The sequence below is a fragment of the Physcomitrium patens genome, chromosome 26, assembly GCF_059467195.1.
Source record: "Physcomitrium patens ecotype Gransden chromosome 26, ASM5946719v1, whole genome shotgun sequence".
In the NCBI taxonomy this organism is placed as follows: Eukaryota; Viridiplantae; Streptophyta; class Bryopsida; order Funariales; family Funariaceae; genus Physcomitrium; species Physcomitrium patens.
Genome location: NC_143435.1, coordinates 10,910,454 through 10,927,653, shown reverse-complemented (window position 1 = coordinate 10,927,653; position 17,200 = coordinate 10,910,454). Strand labels below are relative to the sequence as shown.

Genomic DNA, 17,200 nt, shown 5'->3' with positions numbered 1-17,200 from the left:
AACTCCAGAATGCTCCCTTCGCTGCAACAACCTCAAGATGCCGTCCAGCTCTCATGGAAAATTCTTGCCAGCAGAGAAGAGGCTGAAAGGACTATGGCTCGGGCCCGAAGTCAGTGTGTCAAGCGTGGGCCCCGCTTGCCCTACCTCTACTCCGTCGCAAATTCCATCAGTCTTTCATCGGAGTTTTCATTTTCTTTTCATGTGACCCGACAGTAGTTGTCTAGCCACTGCCCATGGTGCACAAGCGGAGTGATTCTCAAGCTTGCCGCAGTCATGCCGAAGTTGCAGTTGCATCTGCACTTGTAAATAGCTACCACGTTTTTTGAGTGAGCATTTCGACTCACCCAGTGCAAGTGGGGGTGCAAATTTCCATTCGAATGCAAACTCTCTGACGGCCTTCATCACAGATGCATTGTGTGCCTCATCCATCACCAGAACCGGGAGATGGCTCATGAGTAGCAGCAGCCTTGATTGGGAGCTTCGGATTCCACAATACCGCACTTGCCGGATTTGAGTGCAGGGTGATTATTGTGTATCTAGACGGGAATATAGGCCTAGTTCCTCACACCCTACGGCACTTTAAATTGATGGGTTGTAGAGTGGAGATCCAAAGGAACAAATGCGGGTCGTGGGGGAATATGTGTCGTGTGTAAAAACAAAATGCCTCCACATATATATATATATATATATATATACATATATATAAATGTGTGTATGTGTATGAGAATATTATTATAATGGGGAGGCGAAATTTTTGCAGCCACTTGCAAAGGCCTTCTGGCGTTGATAGCTTTCGGCCACCCACTTGGGAATCCTGCCTACTTGCGTGAACTCGCACATCTACCAGTGGCTTGGAATCGGACGCGCTGCTAGGGCAGTGGCTGCGGCGACATTTCGATTCCCTAAAGAACCGATTGTAACTGTCAGTCTGCTCCGCACGAATGATTTGAGAAAAAGTGAGTGCCGGGATAGCATCGCTCACACTTGTTCACTTTTGGAGTCGTAAGCGGAAGGAATTCTTCTTCATCTTCATTCCTCCTCCTCCTCATTCTCCTCTTCTTCTTCCCCCCTTATGCCGCTGCTTTCATCTCCAGATCTATGATACGACTAGAGAGTAGAGGTGGGGGGTGTGTATCTGTCATCAAATCTGAGGATAGTTCATTGTCATTCTGGCCTGAGCTACTGCGAATGAGACAAAATCTCGTGGTGGTAAAGTCAAGAATAGTCTCCTGCTATTAAATAGCTTGATTTTGGTCCTCCCGCTCTTGTTTTATCGTCTCTTACGTTTCCTGTTTCTCTAGGAGCATTGGCACGACAGGCGCTTGCTCTTCACAAGCTACAGTCCTGAAGTTCATTGTGTAACTATTGCGAAATTAGTATTGCCACGATGCTTGGTGCAGTTGGCTTCTCAATGAAGTGTGAGGCTGAATCAACCGCAGATGGTTTCGCACAGTACTGTTTCGCAATTGAAAAACTTGGCGGTAGATTTGTTTGTGCTGCATAGGTACGACGACAGTCTACTTTTAACTCCGGCATCTGGCTCTAATGATCAAATCTTTAGGTCAAAGTTTTCAAGTGGGTTCACAAATTTGGTGCTTGTGTTAGAAGGTCCATGCAGTTGCAGTGATTACGATGGTTTGATATGTGTATATTGTCACGGCATTTCCTCGTGGAGGGAAGCGAAATCTTCCGTGTCGTGAACGCAGTTTTTACTTTTTTTTTTTTTATTCATTATGGTTGAAAACAGCACTCAACCGGAAATAAGTTGCGAATGAGTGACCAAGCGATGCCTGTCCGTGTATCTAACATAGATGTTGTGGCAATCTATGCGATAGGCGATATGACGGCTTCTGTCCTCCTTGAGCCAGGAGCCAATGAGTCTACTGCAAGAGGTATGGACGATGAAGCTGAAAGCCGGACCCTTATGTCCATACCTTCATTCAAGAAATTCCATTTTATCTGGGTAGAGCAGGAAGATGCACTGCTTCTTGAACTGAAGAAGGCGCTGGAGGAACACAGAGATGAACAAGAGTGTGCCAAACTGGTGAAGAAATGTTACGACCACTATACGGAAGCTGCCCACGCAAAAGTCCGAGCAGCCCATGAAGATGCCTCTTACATTGCTACCGGAGCTTGGAAAACCCCTTTCGAAGCAGGGATGATGTGGATGGGTGGTTGGCGCCCCACCACAGCCATAGTGTTGGTCTTTTCCTTAATAGGGTTACAAATAGAGAACGAGCTTCAGCGGTTGCTTGAAGGCATCAACGTATCGTCCATGGCAGCCCTCTCGGCCAAGCAACTTGCTAAGTCAGTTCTGTACTCTATGTTCAATGCTGGAACAGTTGTTTCACATTAACAGCGATCTGCACTGTGTGTAGTTGTGCAAATCTTGTGAAACCATGGCTCTGCCAGCTCTCTTTAAGTGCCTTCCTGCACGTACTAAGATTGTAAACAATGTAATCACTGACCCTGAAATGCATGCTTTCAGGTTGAACGCCCTTCAGCAACATACTTCCACAGAAGAGGACGAAATCTCAAATCGCCTTGCTGTGCTACAGGTATGTTTTGATGCTTTCAATCATCGCGGGTTGATTTTCCTGATGCTGGGTGGGGTAGAAAATTGTTCGTTTGTTCTTATAGAATAGTGACTACGCGTGTTAACGGGCATGCCTCCCCAAACCAATCTCACGAAGCGTACATGCTTGAACCCTAAATCTGAACTTTATGACAATAGTGGACTTGAAGAACTGGTTGGCTTTTTGGCTTACAAGGGTTTTGTGTTAGTCTACAGATGTTGGTGGCAGATCAGCAAATGACTCGTGCAACCACAGCTGATCCTCCTTCAAGTGACTGCTTTAATATGGCCGAAATAAGGGAAGCAATAGAGCCTAAGCTTGCAGGACTTCGAGATCTGTTTGTTGAAGCTGAAACGCTTAGGCTACGAACCCTCCAGGAATTGTTCGATGTTTTAAGCCCCATCCAAGCAGCTCAGTACGCTGTTGCCGCACTAGAAATGGCCAAAGCTATACACAAGTTGGGTGCCGAGTTCCGAAACGCACATTCTGGAGATGTGAATGCACGGACTTCCGATAATCCTGGTTTAAATATTTGGGACATTGCGTGTCAAGGAGATGTGGAGAAACTACAAGAAGCTTTTAATTTAGGCTTGAATCTCTCTGAAACAGATTATGATGGCCGGACGCCTTTGGTACGTGTCTATTAAGGAAATGTAGTAGCATGATTACATGTCGGCTTTTGCCCCGCACAACAAACTCATCTTCCCATACATAGTAATTTGTAAACCTTTGGAACGGGACTATGGGTGACATCAGCTTGCCAAGATATTGGACTGGATATGAATATTAGACATTATGATCGGCAGTTGTCATATGTTTTGACTTTTGTGATTTGGGGTTGGAATTGCTTTGATGGAGAGCAGCACCTTGCTGCAGGGAGGGGCCATTTAGACTGTGTAGCCCTACTGGTGGAGAAAGGTGCTGAAGTCAATGTTAAAGGTGAGCCTGGACTGATAGGACATTATTGTATGTCAGTGTTGCTTCTGTCTAGCATCTGCTGCCACTGATGGGGGAAAAACCTAACTCTATTTTTGGTTTGAGTAGATAATGACGGAGTAAGCCCACTTATAGACGCGTTGAAAGGGGGTCACGATCAGGCTGCACAATTTCTTCTTAATAATGGAGCGACACCTGAAATGAAGGTTATTCTTTTATGATGCAATTTTAATGTTCTCGTGGCTCTGGAATCTAATTCTTGAAGGCAAAGTTAGAGTTTACCTGAAAGTTGAAAGTTTCAAGGTGGTCGTCAGTACGATTCTTGCATGCACGAGGCTTTAAATCTTGGATTATTCACTTTTTTTTGTTTTTTATTACAATTCTGGACAGGATGCTGGTAGTGAACTGTGCAAGGCAGCAGCGAACAAGGACATGGAATTTGTGGAGAGGCTTGTTAAGGCAGGTGTGGATCCAAATGAGGCAGATTACTCTCAACGGACGCCATTGCATATTGTAGCAGCTGATGGAACAGCCAAGGATGTTGAGTTTCTAGTGCAAGAGGGTGCTGATGTGCTCGTCAAGGATCGGTATGTTCTTAAGCTGCTATGGTTCTCATTACATTTGAATGGATATGTTGTGGAAAAAGTAATGGAGAAATCATATTATGTTGGAGAACATTCTAGATACTCGGAAATACGCTGCAAGGGGCTTTCCTTGTATTACTTCAAAAAAGAATGTCTAGCAGTGGTGGAGAAGCGTTGTATATCTCCTTTTCAGAAGGACAAATGACTTCTATTATCAGATCGTGAGCACCAGATGAGGATGAACATCCTATTGCCTCGAAGGACCTCTTTTTAGGAGATGCCATTGAAGCGAGGGCACAGAATCGGCAACGCACTGTATAGTCATAATTTCAGCGTTTAGTCCAGAGTGCCGGCCCCTTGTACTTTTTTGAAATTATGAAATGACATGTCTAAATGGCTACTGCGACTGCACAGGCATGGATATACACCCTTGGATGAAGCAAGGGAGAACGATAATGAAGCCACTTTAAAGGTTTTGGAAGCCGAGGTTGCTCGACGTCAGCATGAGTTGGAAGCCGATGACAACAATTCTGATGATAACAGCAGTTCATCTCCTTTGGATGATGTTCAAGACATGGACTTGCAGTTCTTAGAAGGTGATCATGAGGTTGTGCTCAATCGTTCTTGCATTTTATTTCTTTCTTTCTTTCTTTCTTTCTTTCTTTCGTAATCATCAGACAGTCATTTCCTTGGTTATACCTGCTTTTTGGGTATGCCACTGAGTTTTTGCACTAAGGATCCACGTCGAATTAGTTCAGTGAACATGTTGTAACGTTTTTGCACTCCACAGTAATGTCTGAGAATTCAAATTTTTCAATCCAGCTTGTCTGTTGCCCTGGTATGTGAAATGGTGGAAAGGAGAGACTAATACGCCAGTACTGTTTATCTGCAGGACCACATGCTAAAATGAGTTGAGTGGTAGTTCTGTGGGACTGCGAGGTGCCATTTTCAAGCAAGGCGAGGTTGTATTTCTCTGAAGTAACCTTTGTTATGGACACAAGTCTGCGGTCATTTGAATAGTGTTTTAGACTTTGCAAGCATGTTTTTTTGGGAAAAATCAAATTTTGCGAGTTAATAGTATTAGGTAGGTTCTAAGCCACTATGTTGGAGTTAAGCTTGGTGTGGTTTGTATTATATATTGAAGAAGCCACTTTAGGGCTTCGATTGGGTAGCTCTAGGTTAAGACTAAGAACAGGTGAGTTGCAAGTGTTGGGCACAAAATTTACATCAACTGGGTTTGGTAGGATGTAGGAGCTCCGTCTGAAATGATCACTCTCCTTTTAGTAGTGACTTTTGATCGGAACTTAGTTCTCCTGATTTGTAAACAAGGAGTTTTTGTTTTAACAGATTCCATGTGGTTTTTGGAATTCTTTCTTACACATCTCTAACTGAATTTATGTGTGACTTGGTTCATGCAACTACTTAGATAACATGTTTATTTTATACCAGTTCATAAAGTTTCTTTGAAGAAAACCATATTAGAGGGGCGTCAAACTTAGGAAATGGCAAAAGCCAAATAAGCCTTATTTCACTTAGAATCAAGGCAGATATTAATAATACTGCAGCTTTCAAATAACACACTGCCATCTCTCAGGGACCTGCTGATCTTGTCTAAAGAATTTTGCTGATTTGCCTCTGAAATTGGACTTCAGTTCGAGAGGAGAGCTTAATTGACACTCCGACAGCACCCCGCTGACCAATCAGCAGGCAAGGTTTTGGAGCAGCGTCCTTGCAAGGGTTCTTGCAAGGGTTTTGGGGATAGAGCCTTCGGAAGAAAATTTTGATTTGGACTTTGTTTTTACTTTGATTGTATCACGTCGGCAATGAACAAGTATTGGCCTAGGAAAATCGGCAACAGCTAATGGCCGGCCATGATCTCAACATAAACAATTTCCACCGACAGATTTGACTAAATTCTCAAAATTCAAATGTAGTTGGAATATGTTAAATGATGTAAATATTCTAGACATTTTGAGCATGGTGTAACACGCAGAGGGATAAAAAAGTTAAAATCATCTTGTAGCCATTCATGATCTAGTCTGATAAAATTTTGAAAACAATTCTATCTTGTGCTAACAACAACGTTCAAAAGAAACCCATACCTGAACAAATTCATGAATGTTTAGCTTCGACAGAAGCTAAGTCACTAAATAAAGGAGATATCAATGAAAGATCAATAGTTCAATCACTAAACATCCACCCTCCTGAAACTCCACTAAACAGACAAACACATAGAAACAAACTATAACAATTAACCACTCAAGTAGATGTCGGCTGTTGCTGAAGTGAACTTTTATTCATTTTTGCCTGCAAACAAGAGACTCATTCTTCTTCTACTTCTCCTTCTGCTTCTGAAGTTAGGAAATATATACACAACTACGCATTGCAATTGAAAAGCTCTTGATGGATTGCAGTGCTTTCTGTGTTAACAAAGGTCAAGGGTGAAGGCACCACACAACCTCAACTTCAAGCCTTTACAGTTCTCCTACAGTTCCTACAAATGTTAAATATTAATTGTAATGTCAATGTAACACACGAAGATGAATCGACGACCCGAGGCAATATTGGGAGATAAAGCAGTGTCAACTAGCTAGAGGCGCGAGCGGGGAAGGGCCCTGGTGTGCCGGTCCAGCCTTGAACACATTCCAACAAAGGAGCCACCAACTGGCCTGCAGAAATGGCATTAAACACCTTCTCAATCTCTTGCCCCGGAGACATCGTCCTCTGCCCAGACAAGAGCTGCGTCTTCAAGTCTCCGCGCACCAGCTTGTACAATGGATACGTCCTGCAGTCTTGAATCCTGTCGGGAACCAAGGATAGTCCCTTTGTGTCATATGCTTCTTGCACCGCGGGCACCACATGGCTCAGCTGCAGCTTCACCTCTGCCTCAAACACTGAAATCTGCCTAAACACTGCGTTGGAGGTCTCCTTGTCTGCACTCTTCAAGGCACGGCTAACCAGCACCCCTCGCAGTTTCTCCATCAGCGGGTATGAATCACTGGTGGAACCGTCGATGTAGCTGAACACCAGCTGACGATCCACTGCCATCAGTAGTTCCTTCTCGCAGAAGTGTGATGGCAGCAGTAATCCGTCGCTGCCCATGAAGAGCGTCTTCTTGGCCACCTGTATCACTAGCTTCACGGCCGACTGCATGGTCTCTTCGACATGACGCAGGTCGATAGCCTGGCACAAGCCTACCAAGAAGGTGGCGCTCATGAGCTTGAGAATCTCCATGGCTTCCTCCGTCTTGCTGGCTGACACCAATCCCAGTGAGTTCACATCTTGGTTGTGTTGCCCTTTCGCCATTACTTCGGCTTCTAGTTCCACTCTGATCTCAATTGTCACTGTCAACCATAATCACTCCGGGTTGGTTTAGGCTGCTTTTGTTTTTATTATGACATCGTTTATGCTCGGTGTAGCATTCCAGTGTACGAAAAGCGGTGGACAATCGGACCTATCGCTGGAGTCTGACTTTCGGAGCACGAAGTTTTACTTTTAGAGGAATGAGTCAGTATTACAGAAAGTCGTTTGATTTATGCCTTTGCTTGTTGCAGCGCCTGGGAATATCCACTGTCGGCAATTGAATAGGACGCAGAACTTCCTGTTTCAGATGTCAGACCTATGACTTCTCTCCACAACCAAACGATTCCAAAAAATGTGCCACTACTAAATGAATTAGTTCGACATTGTGTGATGCGTGAGCTTGCCGAGAGTCTGACAAAATGCAAATCACGAGTGAGACATTTTCCAAAGAGGCGTAGTTGTGGGTACGTAAATCTCTGGTTTGATACCATGGATGTCAGCTGGAGAAACCTGTGTCCAACTAAAGGAACACTAAAACACTAAAAGAGCGAGGCAAGAGAGTCTGGCATAAATGCACAAAACTTAGGTGTGCGAACATGGCAAGGAACACTGTGAATCATGAGTATCACAATAAGGTTAACAGCCTGTGTCAGAATCATGTTCGCACTAATGTGTCTCTCTCGTTCAAGGTGATTAGTTCTCGTTTAATTGTTATGTAAGTGTGTTGGTAAGACATCACAATATTCAAGGCAAGCAGATTTGCATCACCATGGACCCTTCATTCATTTTGTCCCTCCAAAGTATTTATGGCAACTCGATTCAACGAAGAACACGACACTAGACAGCACATTCAACTTCAAAGCGGTAGAAATCAAGTAAGACAGGAAATTCAATAGGTGAGGAAGTGACATGAAGAAAAGACAACAGACTGCGAGAGAAAAGCAAAAATGTCGAGTAGGGGATCAAAATTAAGAATGCGTGAAGTGTATGATACACTTGGTGAGTCGTGAGTTTCATCTGTGGACATACCATGGGATCATGACAGGGAAGGTTCATCGACCATTGAATGAAGACGTCAACAAATTCTTAGCTGCCAGAGTGTGGTCCGCCCATTGCTTCGAGGCTGAGTAAATTTGTTCAAGATTGAGAGTCACGTTGCGCATAATCGGCCTGTTGTCAGGATTTTTCTCCACGCATTTTTTGGCTACAAGGGCAGCCCTGTATGCACAATCTAATGAAAATTTATCCCTAAGCACCGGATCAATCCACGCTCGAACCCTAGCTCTGGGATCATCGTCGGAAAATATGGCAGCTATCACCTCAGGTAGGACAGTTTTCTTCAGAACATTCTCTGTAGGACTTCGCTGGACCTTTACAGCTTCCTGTCCAGACAGAATCTCTAATAAAACAACCCCAAAGGCATACACATCAAGCTTTGGGGTGACAACTCCATTGTGAGCATACTCAGGGGCCATATAACCATGTGTTCCCGTTATCTTGATGCTGCGCGGCCGTCCAACCAAGAGTCTCAAAGCTCGTCCACCAGGAGCCCCCCTCTCTTGCCGTTCCGAACTAGGGTTCTCGTCGAGTTGTTTCTTCTCATTCACGCTTGGTGAATCAGGCTCTGACGCCGTTTCTCCTCGAATTCTTGCAATTCCAACATTGGCGATCCTAGCGTGTAACTCATTGTCCAAGATTATGCTGGTACTTTTGATATATTTATGTACAGAAGGCGGGGAAGTATGCTCGTGAAGATATTCAATCCCCTTCGCTATTTCAAGGGCAACTCGAAGCCTTTCAGTCCACGATGTCAGTATCGCGACGTCTGGGGCTAAACTGCTACCCAAGCACTGGCGCAAATTTGCACCATTGCTATACTCGAACACAAGATACGACTGATCCCCACTCATGCAACCACCTATAAGTCTTACAAGACTAGAGTGGTGTAGGTTGCAGATACTCCTGACTTCGGCAACAAAATCGACATCCACGTGTGTCCTCTTCTCCACAACAACTGTGACATCCTTCCCCGCAATCGTGCCCCGGAACGTGGTTCCTCCAAGATTATTATCTGGGCTAAAATTCTTCGTTGCCTTCAGTATGTCCTTGTACGTGAAAAAGCGCGCACCATCTGACAGCATACCCTTCAAGCTTGCCAGAGATAATGCACTGCTCACAGAACCCTGCGTTCCTCCAGAACCTTTGGACTCCTTGGACAACTCGGATGGACTGATCATACTACTAGCACTCAAATCGAAGCCACTATCATCTTCTACTTTTCTATTCTTCAAATTCATGGCTGAAGCGCTGGCTGGCGGCGATACCTGAGAAGGTGCCCGTTTCGGCAACTTAGGTCGCCTGAACAAACACATATTGAACGAGTCACAGAATTTGAAATCCAAGTGGTTCCTATCCGCAACTAAAGGATGCTAAACTCGAGTTCATAATTGGGATAGGAGATACACTAAACAATTACTACAAGTTCCGCTTATTCAGTGCAATTTTCTGCTCTACGTCTTCCAAGTTACCAGCAGTCTATTGTCATGAAGTAAATTGTCTTCGCATTCATCAATAGACATGACCACCGACGACTCCAAACATAAAGGCCACTTTCTAAGTACATCAAAGAAACAGCCGAGGGACTCTTGTCGAGATCAGATCCGCGGCAGCGTTCCGAAGCAACGGTCGTTTCAAAGCTTCCGACAGTTTGTCTCTCTTTCCAGATACGCTGCACGCAACTTCTACGACCAAGTCTCTGCTATCCATGAGAAGAACCCTCGTTTTGAAGTGATCCTGGAGAAGCATCACGAACACTCTCAAAACATAAACTGGACGCTCGGTGATTGAATGAAGAGAGGCAATTAATTCCCACGAGAAGAGGGACCAATGAAAGAGACAACAGCAGGTCGACATAGCATGATAATGTGTAAAGAACGACCCAACAAGATCAGTACAGAGTAGAGAATGTCAACCTCAACAGAAGTAGAGGCAGAGCGCTGTAGAAGTGAAGCTAGCACATCAAAGCCAACACCAACACCGCGGAAGAGCTTTAGCAGCAGCGCCCGACTACAGGTCTGAAGAGGCTACAAGAAGTAGTCGATGTACTAGGGTAGTTGCCAAGCCCGTGAACCCCTCATCGACGAGCTGAAGTACCAGCACCAGGATGATGGTGATGATCTTCATAATATGCTCGCCAGGAGTGATGACAGGAAATGGATCGGGGAAATATGTTCTTAAAACTAAAAAAAGAGAAAGAAAGAAGAAGCTCTAGAAACTGCAAGTGCTGGCTGCGGTGAGTTGGTTCCCTAACTGCGACCTCGTTGCGGCTGCGCCAGGCAGAGTCGAGGAAGTGAAGCACGGGAGGCTCAACCACAGTTGCGCCACGCTTCCGAAAGCAAGCATTTTACAATAAGGCCGACCCGGCAACACATCGTCACGCTTTCTTCACCACGACCTCGTGTCCACTGCCTTTGAAGGAAATATATTCACTACCCCTAACATTTCGGGAAGGAGACTTGAATGTAGTGGAGAACATAGATTCAATTCCGCCTTTATTTAGGGGTTTGTGGATTGAGCCACACACAGCCGATTGTTTATCGAAAGGAGGTGAGGATTACTGTTTTAGTGCGGCATCATTCCTCGAGACTGTGAGTCAGATTCTTCAATCTGCTAGGGTGACGAAATGATCACATAGCAATCGGCCACCTACTCTCAGTTCTACTTACAATTATCTCGCGAATGCGGATGCGGACAGGCCGTCCTGATAGATTCGCTTACATTCCACAAAAGTGTCCATGAAGCATGAATATTAACGAATCTATGTATATATATATATATATATATATATAGTATATTATACATGGTTAGTATTTGCAAATAATATTCTAGTTGTTTAATTTTTAACAAGAATAAACGTGTACATGTTGTATGTATCTTTAGCATTTTAAAACCTATATTTAGATCTTAATGTCAAAATTGTTGGATGAAAACTTAAAGTCAAAATTGTATATTGTTTATGTTGATACCTCAAGATTCTTAGTTCTTCTAATGATATCAAATGTGTTTGTTATTAAATTATAGAATGTATTAGGATTTGACTTTATATGCTTCCAAAATTATAGAAGTTGATAAACAAGTTTTATTTATTTATTTATTTATTTTTATTCTCTTTAAAATTATAATTTATATCTTTTGTACTTTTCATAATTACTTAATATATTTAAATGATCAATTATCTAATGTTTAGATATAATTTTTTTATCATGACTACTTCTAAATGTATATTAAATTAACTAATAAATTAATAGATTAAAGAATCTTTTATCTAAAGTAGAATATAAGAAATGCAATGACAAAAATAAAGATGGTATTAATCTTACTTCAATATATAGATACTAATTGATAAGTCTCATAATGACCATGATACTCATGGATCTAATGTCTAAATTATAAGACACTTTCATATTAGATTCTTATACATGAAAAATCCATGATAGAAGTTTTTTATGTGGCATATCTAAAAGACTCACGCTATACATATACTTCAAATTGCTATATGCACATTCAAGAAAATATAGGCCTTTGATTGGCAATTGACAAAAAAAAAAAAAAAAGAAAAGAAAAAAAAAGATGAATTTTGGAACTTGTGTTAGAACTAAGACTCTTGCCAAGACAAAAAAAAAATAGAAGGAAGTTAAGAATCCGCACTAAGACAAGGAAGAAGAGAGGAAGTTAAAGAAGTACATCTCAACAAAGAAGAAGGGAAGAAAGTCTATAATTCATGCTAAGACAAAATAATAATATATATATCTAAAATATAATTATTATGATTGGAATCATTAAGACTAATGCTGATATAATCCAAATAATCCAAATTAGCAAAATACGAATTCCAAACCAAAACCAACAACTATAATAATGGAGCCAAAATGAATTTAGGTCTTTCAAGTTGAAAGAATAATACTAAAGTTATTAAATCTTTGATCTAATTATTTTGCCTAAGCCTAGAACCACTGAAATATTTGTAATAAACTAAGTTCATTAGAACTCACAACCCATCATCAACTATTGTGGAAATGAATGTTGCAACAATGGATTCAAATTCCAAATTCATTGATCTACAAATAAGCAAATATGAACTACCAAATGTATTAGTAGATAGGAGATTTAGGATTAATGTCGTAATTGAGCATATTTGAATTTTTTTAGACTTATTATATCTTCAAATAGTTTTTTTTTATACTCTAAATGGCTAATGATACACTAGTAAAATCCTTGGATTTATTATGCTATATTGCCACGGACACAAAATACAGACTTGAAATCTAACAAGAAGTTCAAGAAGAAGTGGCAGAACTAGATTAAACAGATGAGTACAAGAACAACACCAGAAAGGTGAGCTAGAACTCCAAGAGATGTGTTGTCGAGACTGAAGAACTCTTCAGCCTCGATCCCTATATATACTCCTACTTAGGAAGCTTTTCGAGCTACTTCTATTAACTAGGAAGCTTCTAGAAGGTTCCAGAGGCTTTCTTTCTAGAAGGTTCTAGAAACTTCTCGAGCTACTTCTATTAACTAGGAAGCTTTTAAAAAGTTCCAGGGGATTCCTTTCTAGAAGCTTCTAGAAACTTCTCTTCTAGAAGGTTCCAGAGACTTCTTTTCTAGAAGCTTCTAGAAACTTCTCTCTAAAAGGTTCCAGAGGCTTCTCTTCTAGAAGGTTCCAGAGGCTTGTTTTCTAGAAGGTTCTAGAAACTTCTCTCTAGAAAGTTCTAAGGAATATGTCCCTAACAAATATAAACATCATAATTCACACAGTAAGGACCTCAATAACTTTTGTTGTTATTAATATGTCAATAGAAAGCCATTTTTTGATAATATTGGAATGACCTTAGTTAAAAGATATCGATGCTTCCTACAATTGAAGTTGGAATCGCATAATTTTTCAAATTAGAATAAAAATACTACTATTTTGATCAATAGCTACATCATCCAAGATTTTATTTAGAAGTGTATAAATGATCATGCGTGGTATTGGAAGCATAATCTAGTAAGATTGTACAAGTCTAGAATAAATCTAAAATCAGACAAGTACTACTAGTTTGTAATATTAGTTGCACAAAATGCAATTGGTAACCTAATGTCAATAGAAAGCCACTTATTGATAGTATGCAAGTCATATAGAATAGCCAATATTTGTATGAGATATTTAGATGGATTGGTATAGGCATCACATAATATAACAAAATAATTAATAGTTTTCTTCTTTCATGTGCATAAGATTGATTTAGTAATAAAAAAATTCAAAAAAAGATAGATTACTCAATTTAAGTAATTGCCAACATACAAGGCCATGAATATATTATTTGCACATGAGATATTCAAACAATCATAATCTTTTGGAACAATGTTAATTTTATTTAATGGACATATTTGGAGCCAATCATCTTAGTTAATTGCAAAAAATACATTAATTGGAGTGTTATCATGGATCAAGCATTCTAAGTAGATGTCCATAAGTATTAAGAGAATTGAAAGGTGCATAACTTAAAGGGCCCTTTTTGATATGATACATCTACCATTACCTTAGATATCTATTTATGTATTAAGAATATTCTTCTTTCATTCTTTTTAAGCTTTCTTTAATGATGTATTTATTAGATATCATAGTGAAAAACTACTAGCTATTATATTATATCTATACTAAACACCAATGCCTTTAAGCTCTTAACTTCTTACATAATCCAAGTCATTTAAGCAAACTAACTCTAAAGAAACTCCAAGAAGCAAGCATCTTAAATTGGATGCCATTATGGTACATAAAACCATCAAAATATAAGAAATATACTATTTGACAAGACTCTTCTTCTCTAATTCTACAAACCTTAACATTTCAAACAAGACATAAATTTTTTCCAAGCTTTAAAACTTTACTAGAATGATATGTACCATTCAATACTTGATAATGGTTCTTATTTAGTAGTTAAGAATGCAAACGTAGATTATTATCTTCCTTCAATCTTTCTTCATTCAAATCAACTCAACTTTAGATGAAACCAAGACTTATATTTGTATGAACTTACTTCAAAAATACATGAATAGATGGTTAAGACTTACTTATACACAATAGTTGGTCTTTAAGAAGAACATGTGGTATTAATAACACAACAAACAAAATAATGGCTCAACTTATGACTACATAAGTAGTCTTCTAAAAGGTCAAAGATATGACAGTATTAGCAAATATTAAGATCCAAGAACTAGAAGTAGTTAATAAAGATTAGAAAGATGCTCAAGAAAAATGAAAAGAACAAGGAGATGTTAAGAATCTTTTAGATGTTAAAACCAAGTTCTAAGCTATCCACGCCACCTAAATATACAATACAACCAAAATTATTATACAACACATTCAATTACTAGTTCTTGAGTATTCTAAGTTTTTACAATCAAAGGCATACTATTTTAAAGAGTGTTTGGTTTAAATGACAATATTGAAATAAGACTAGACTATTTCTAGGATTTAAAACCCTTCCAATCTGTAGTAATATAAATCTTTTTATAATATAGGACAACATAGATTAGAAAAAAATTGAATAAATCTAAATATAATAAAACATGAAAGGCAGTACAAATTAAAATAGAATAGAATAAAATTAAACAAAAAAAATAAAAAATCAAACTTTACTAAGAAAAAGGGACTAAAGTCATATTTGAACAGATACACAAATGGCGTTGGCCAATCCTATTTATACTTTGTCCAATCATCTTAGAACTTTTTAGAATATTCTTAATGATAGGTCCTACAAAAATAACCATCTTAAGTCTTTTTTAGAATTTTCTATGGTAGATCCTCCATAAACCACTAATCTAGCTTCAATTCTAAAACTTCTAAAAACTTCTAGAAACTTCTCAAATATGGCTTCAATTATCTACCTTTATGTTTCAACAATACAAAAATCTTATCCATACCCCGTTACAATTAATTTTCTTCCATTAATACAAAATGCCCTCATTTTTTTTTTGATAGTATTTTCAAATTGTTTCTTGACAATGGATGAAATTTTGTATAAGTTTTTATTTGTATCATATATGGAATAACTTTTCTAAAAGACTTTGTACTGAAGTTGTAGACATCCATTGCCACAGCAAAGGTAGTGATGCTCAAAAATGTTGTCCACTTCATATTCTTATTGGTCATCAATTACAACTAATAGTGGTGGTGGTGGTAGTAGTTGGTGTCAGTCTAAAAATCGCCTTAGCTCAATATAAAACTCCTTGAGTTGTGAAACATGGAAGACCAAATAGATCCAAATATATGGCAAAAGCTTGAGGCGACATACAACATTAGAAATCACAACAAAAATATAAAATATTTTTAGCTATCGAGGTACCAACTTATAGATTTGGATTGAAATAGTAAGTGAAAAGTTGGCATTGGAGAATAAGATCTAGTCATCTTCTTAGGTCTTATATTATTGGTGATTATTTGCACATTGACTCTGTTGATTCTATATGGTAAAGAAGTGATATCATATCTCCTACAAGGCCATTATAAGCTATTATATAATTTTTTTTGTTATTAGATTTTTGATGTCAATAAAAAAATAGAAAATTATTGGCGTAATTGGATGTTTATTGGTATTAAAAAAAATAATGAATAATTGGTATTTGCTTGAATACTATTATTTTAAGCAAATTCCAAGGACATTAAATATTCATCTCAGTTATTATGATGAATCACCACAAATGTCCATAGCATATCTTCGAAGTTCTAATTTATATGCTGAGTTTGTCGATTTATTTAAGAATAAAAGGCCATGGAAATGGTAAGTCATGTGCCTAGTAGCTTAAACAAATCGTGCTAAAAGATTTCTATAAAGCATGGATTTTAATTTAAAATAATGACATGATGTAATCCATGGTGACAAAAGAAAATATCAAAGAAAATCCATGCAAGCATTGAGGCATCAATATTAGAGCGTACCACAACTAAGTGAAATTGCTTCAAGAATTGGTCCATAAATACAACAATTGCAATGTGATTGTGAGGCGTCTGTGGCAAACATGTAATGAGATCCATAGTCATATACTCCCAACATGTTATAGGTAGTGGAATTGATTACAATAGTTTAAGAGATGTTGCATTACATACTTTGTTACATTGGCATGACTTACAAAGTGTACAAAAGATCAAACATTACGATCCAAACTTATTTAAAATCATGTCTTTGAGATTTGTTTTAATATCTTTTTATTCTATAAATGTCTATATATTGAAATATCATATCTTTCTTGAAGTATGTATATTTGGAATACATCATCATCAAGTACATAAATCTACTTCTTGAAATAGAACAAACCATCATTAAGATAATAATCTTCATATTGCACATTGCCCACCTTCAACCAATTAGTAATCATCTTAAAATAAACATCTTAATATATAGCTTCTTTCCATTCTATCTTCTAGCTAATTTTGAAATGATATTATTAATAATAGTAATTTTTATCTTATCTTTTAATTCAAGATTTAAATTTGGTCTATACGATAAGGTATCCAACATAGTGCATTGTTGCCCTTGTTTGTATTCAAGCTGAATGTCAAAGAGCTACAATTATTCTTTTCAATAATAATGTTGTAATTTCATATTTTTCAAATACAATTCATGTAGCAAGGGCTGATGGTTAGTCCAAATAGTCATTAGCTTCTCCAATAAATAGTCTCATCATATCTCTGTAGCATGCATAGTTGTTAGTTATTCTTGATCATGTATAAAGTAATTGTGCTTAGCCCTTTTTGAGCTT

The 17,200-nt window shown here is 38.8% G+C and overlaps 3 protein-coding genes across 3 annotated transcripts; 1 reads left to right on the top strand and 2 right to left on the bottom strand.

Moving 5' to 3' along the window:
- The first annotated feature begins 795 nt into the window (after nt 1–795).
- LOC112277842 (uncharacterized) lies at nt 796–5,473 on the top strand. Its single transcript, XM_024510630.3, has 9 exons — nt 796–956; nt 1,836–2,307; nt 2,489–2,558; nt 2,792–3,208; nt 3,440–3,515; nt 3,621–3,718; nt 3,903–4,099; nt 4,511–4,703; nt 4,989–5,473. The coding sequence occupies exons 2-9, from the start codon at nt 1,841–1,843 to the stop codon at nt 5,004–5,006; spliced, it is 1,536 nt and encodes a 511-aa protein (XP_024366398.1). The 5' UTR covers nt 796–956; nt 1,836–1,840; the 3' UTR covers nt 5,007–5,473.
- A 1,209-nt stretch (nt 5,474–6,682) lies between these two features.
- LOC112277843 (phenylalanine ammonia-lyase) lies at nt 6,683–7,402 on the bottom strand. Its single transcript, XM_024510631.2, has one exon. It carries the CDS (start codon nt 7,400–7,402, stop codon nt 6,683–6,685), a length of 720 nt encoding a protein of 239 aa, XP_024366399.1.
- Nucleotides 7,403–8,335: 933 nt separating this feature from the next.
- Nucleotides 8,336–10,878, bottom strand: LOC112277841 (protein LYK5). Its single transcript, XM_024510629.3, has 2 exons — nt 10,372–10,878; nt 8,336–10,192 (listed from the first exon to the last, which is right to left on the bottom strand). Exon 2 carries the CDS (start codon nt 9,769–9,771, stop codon nt 8,452–8,454), a length of 1,320 nt encoding a protein of 439 aa, XP_024366397.1. The 5' UTR covers nt 9,772–10,192; nt 10,372–10,878; the 3' UTR covers nt 8,336–8,451.
- Between the last annotated feature and the right edge of the window lie 6,322 nt (nt 10,879–17,200).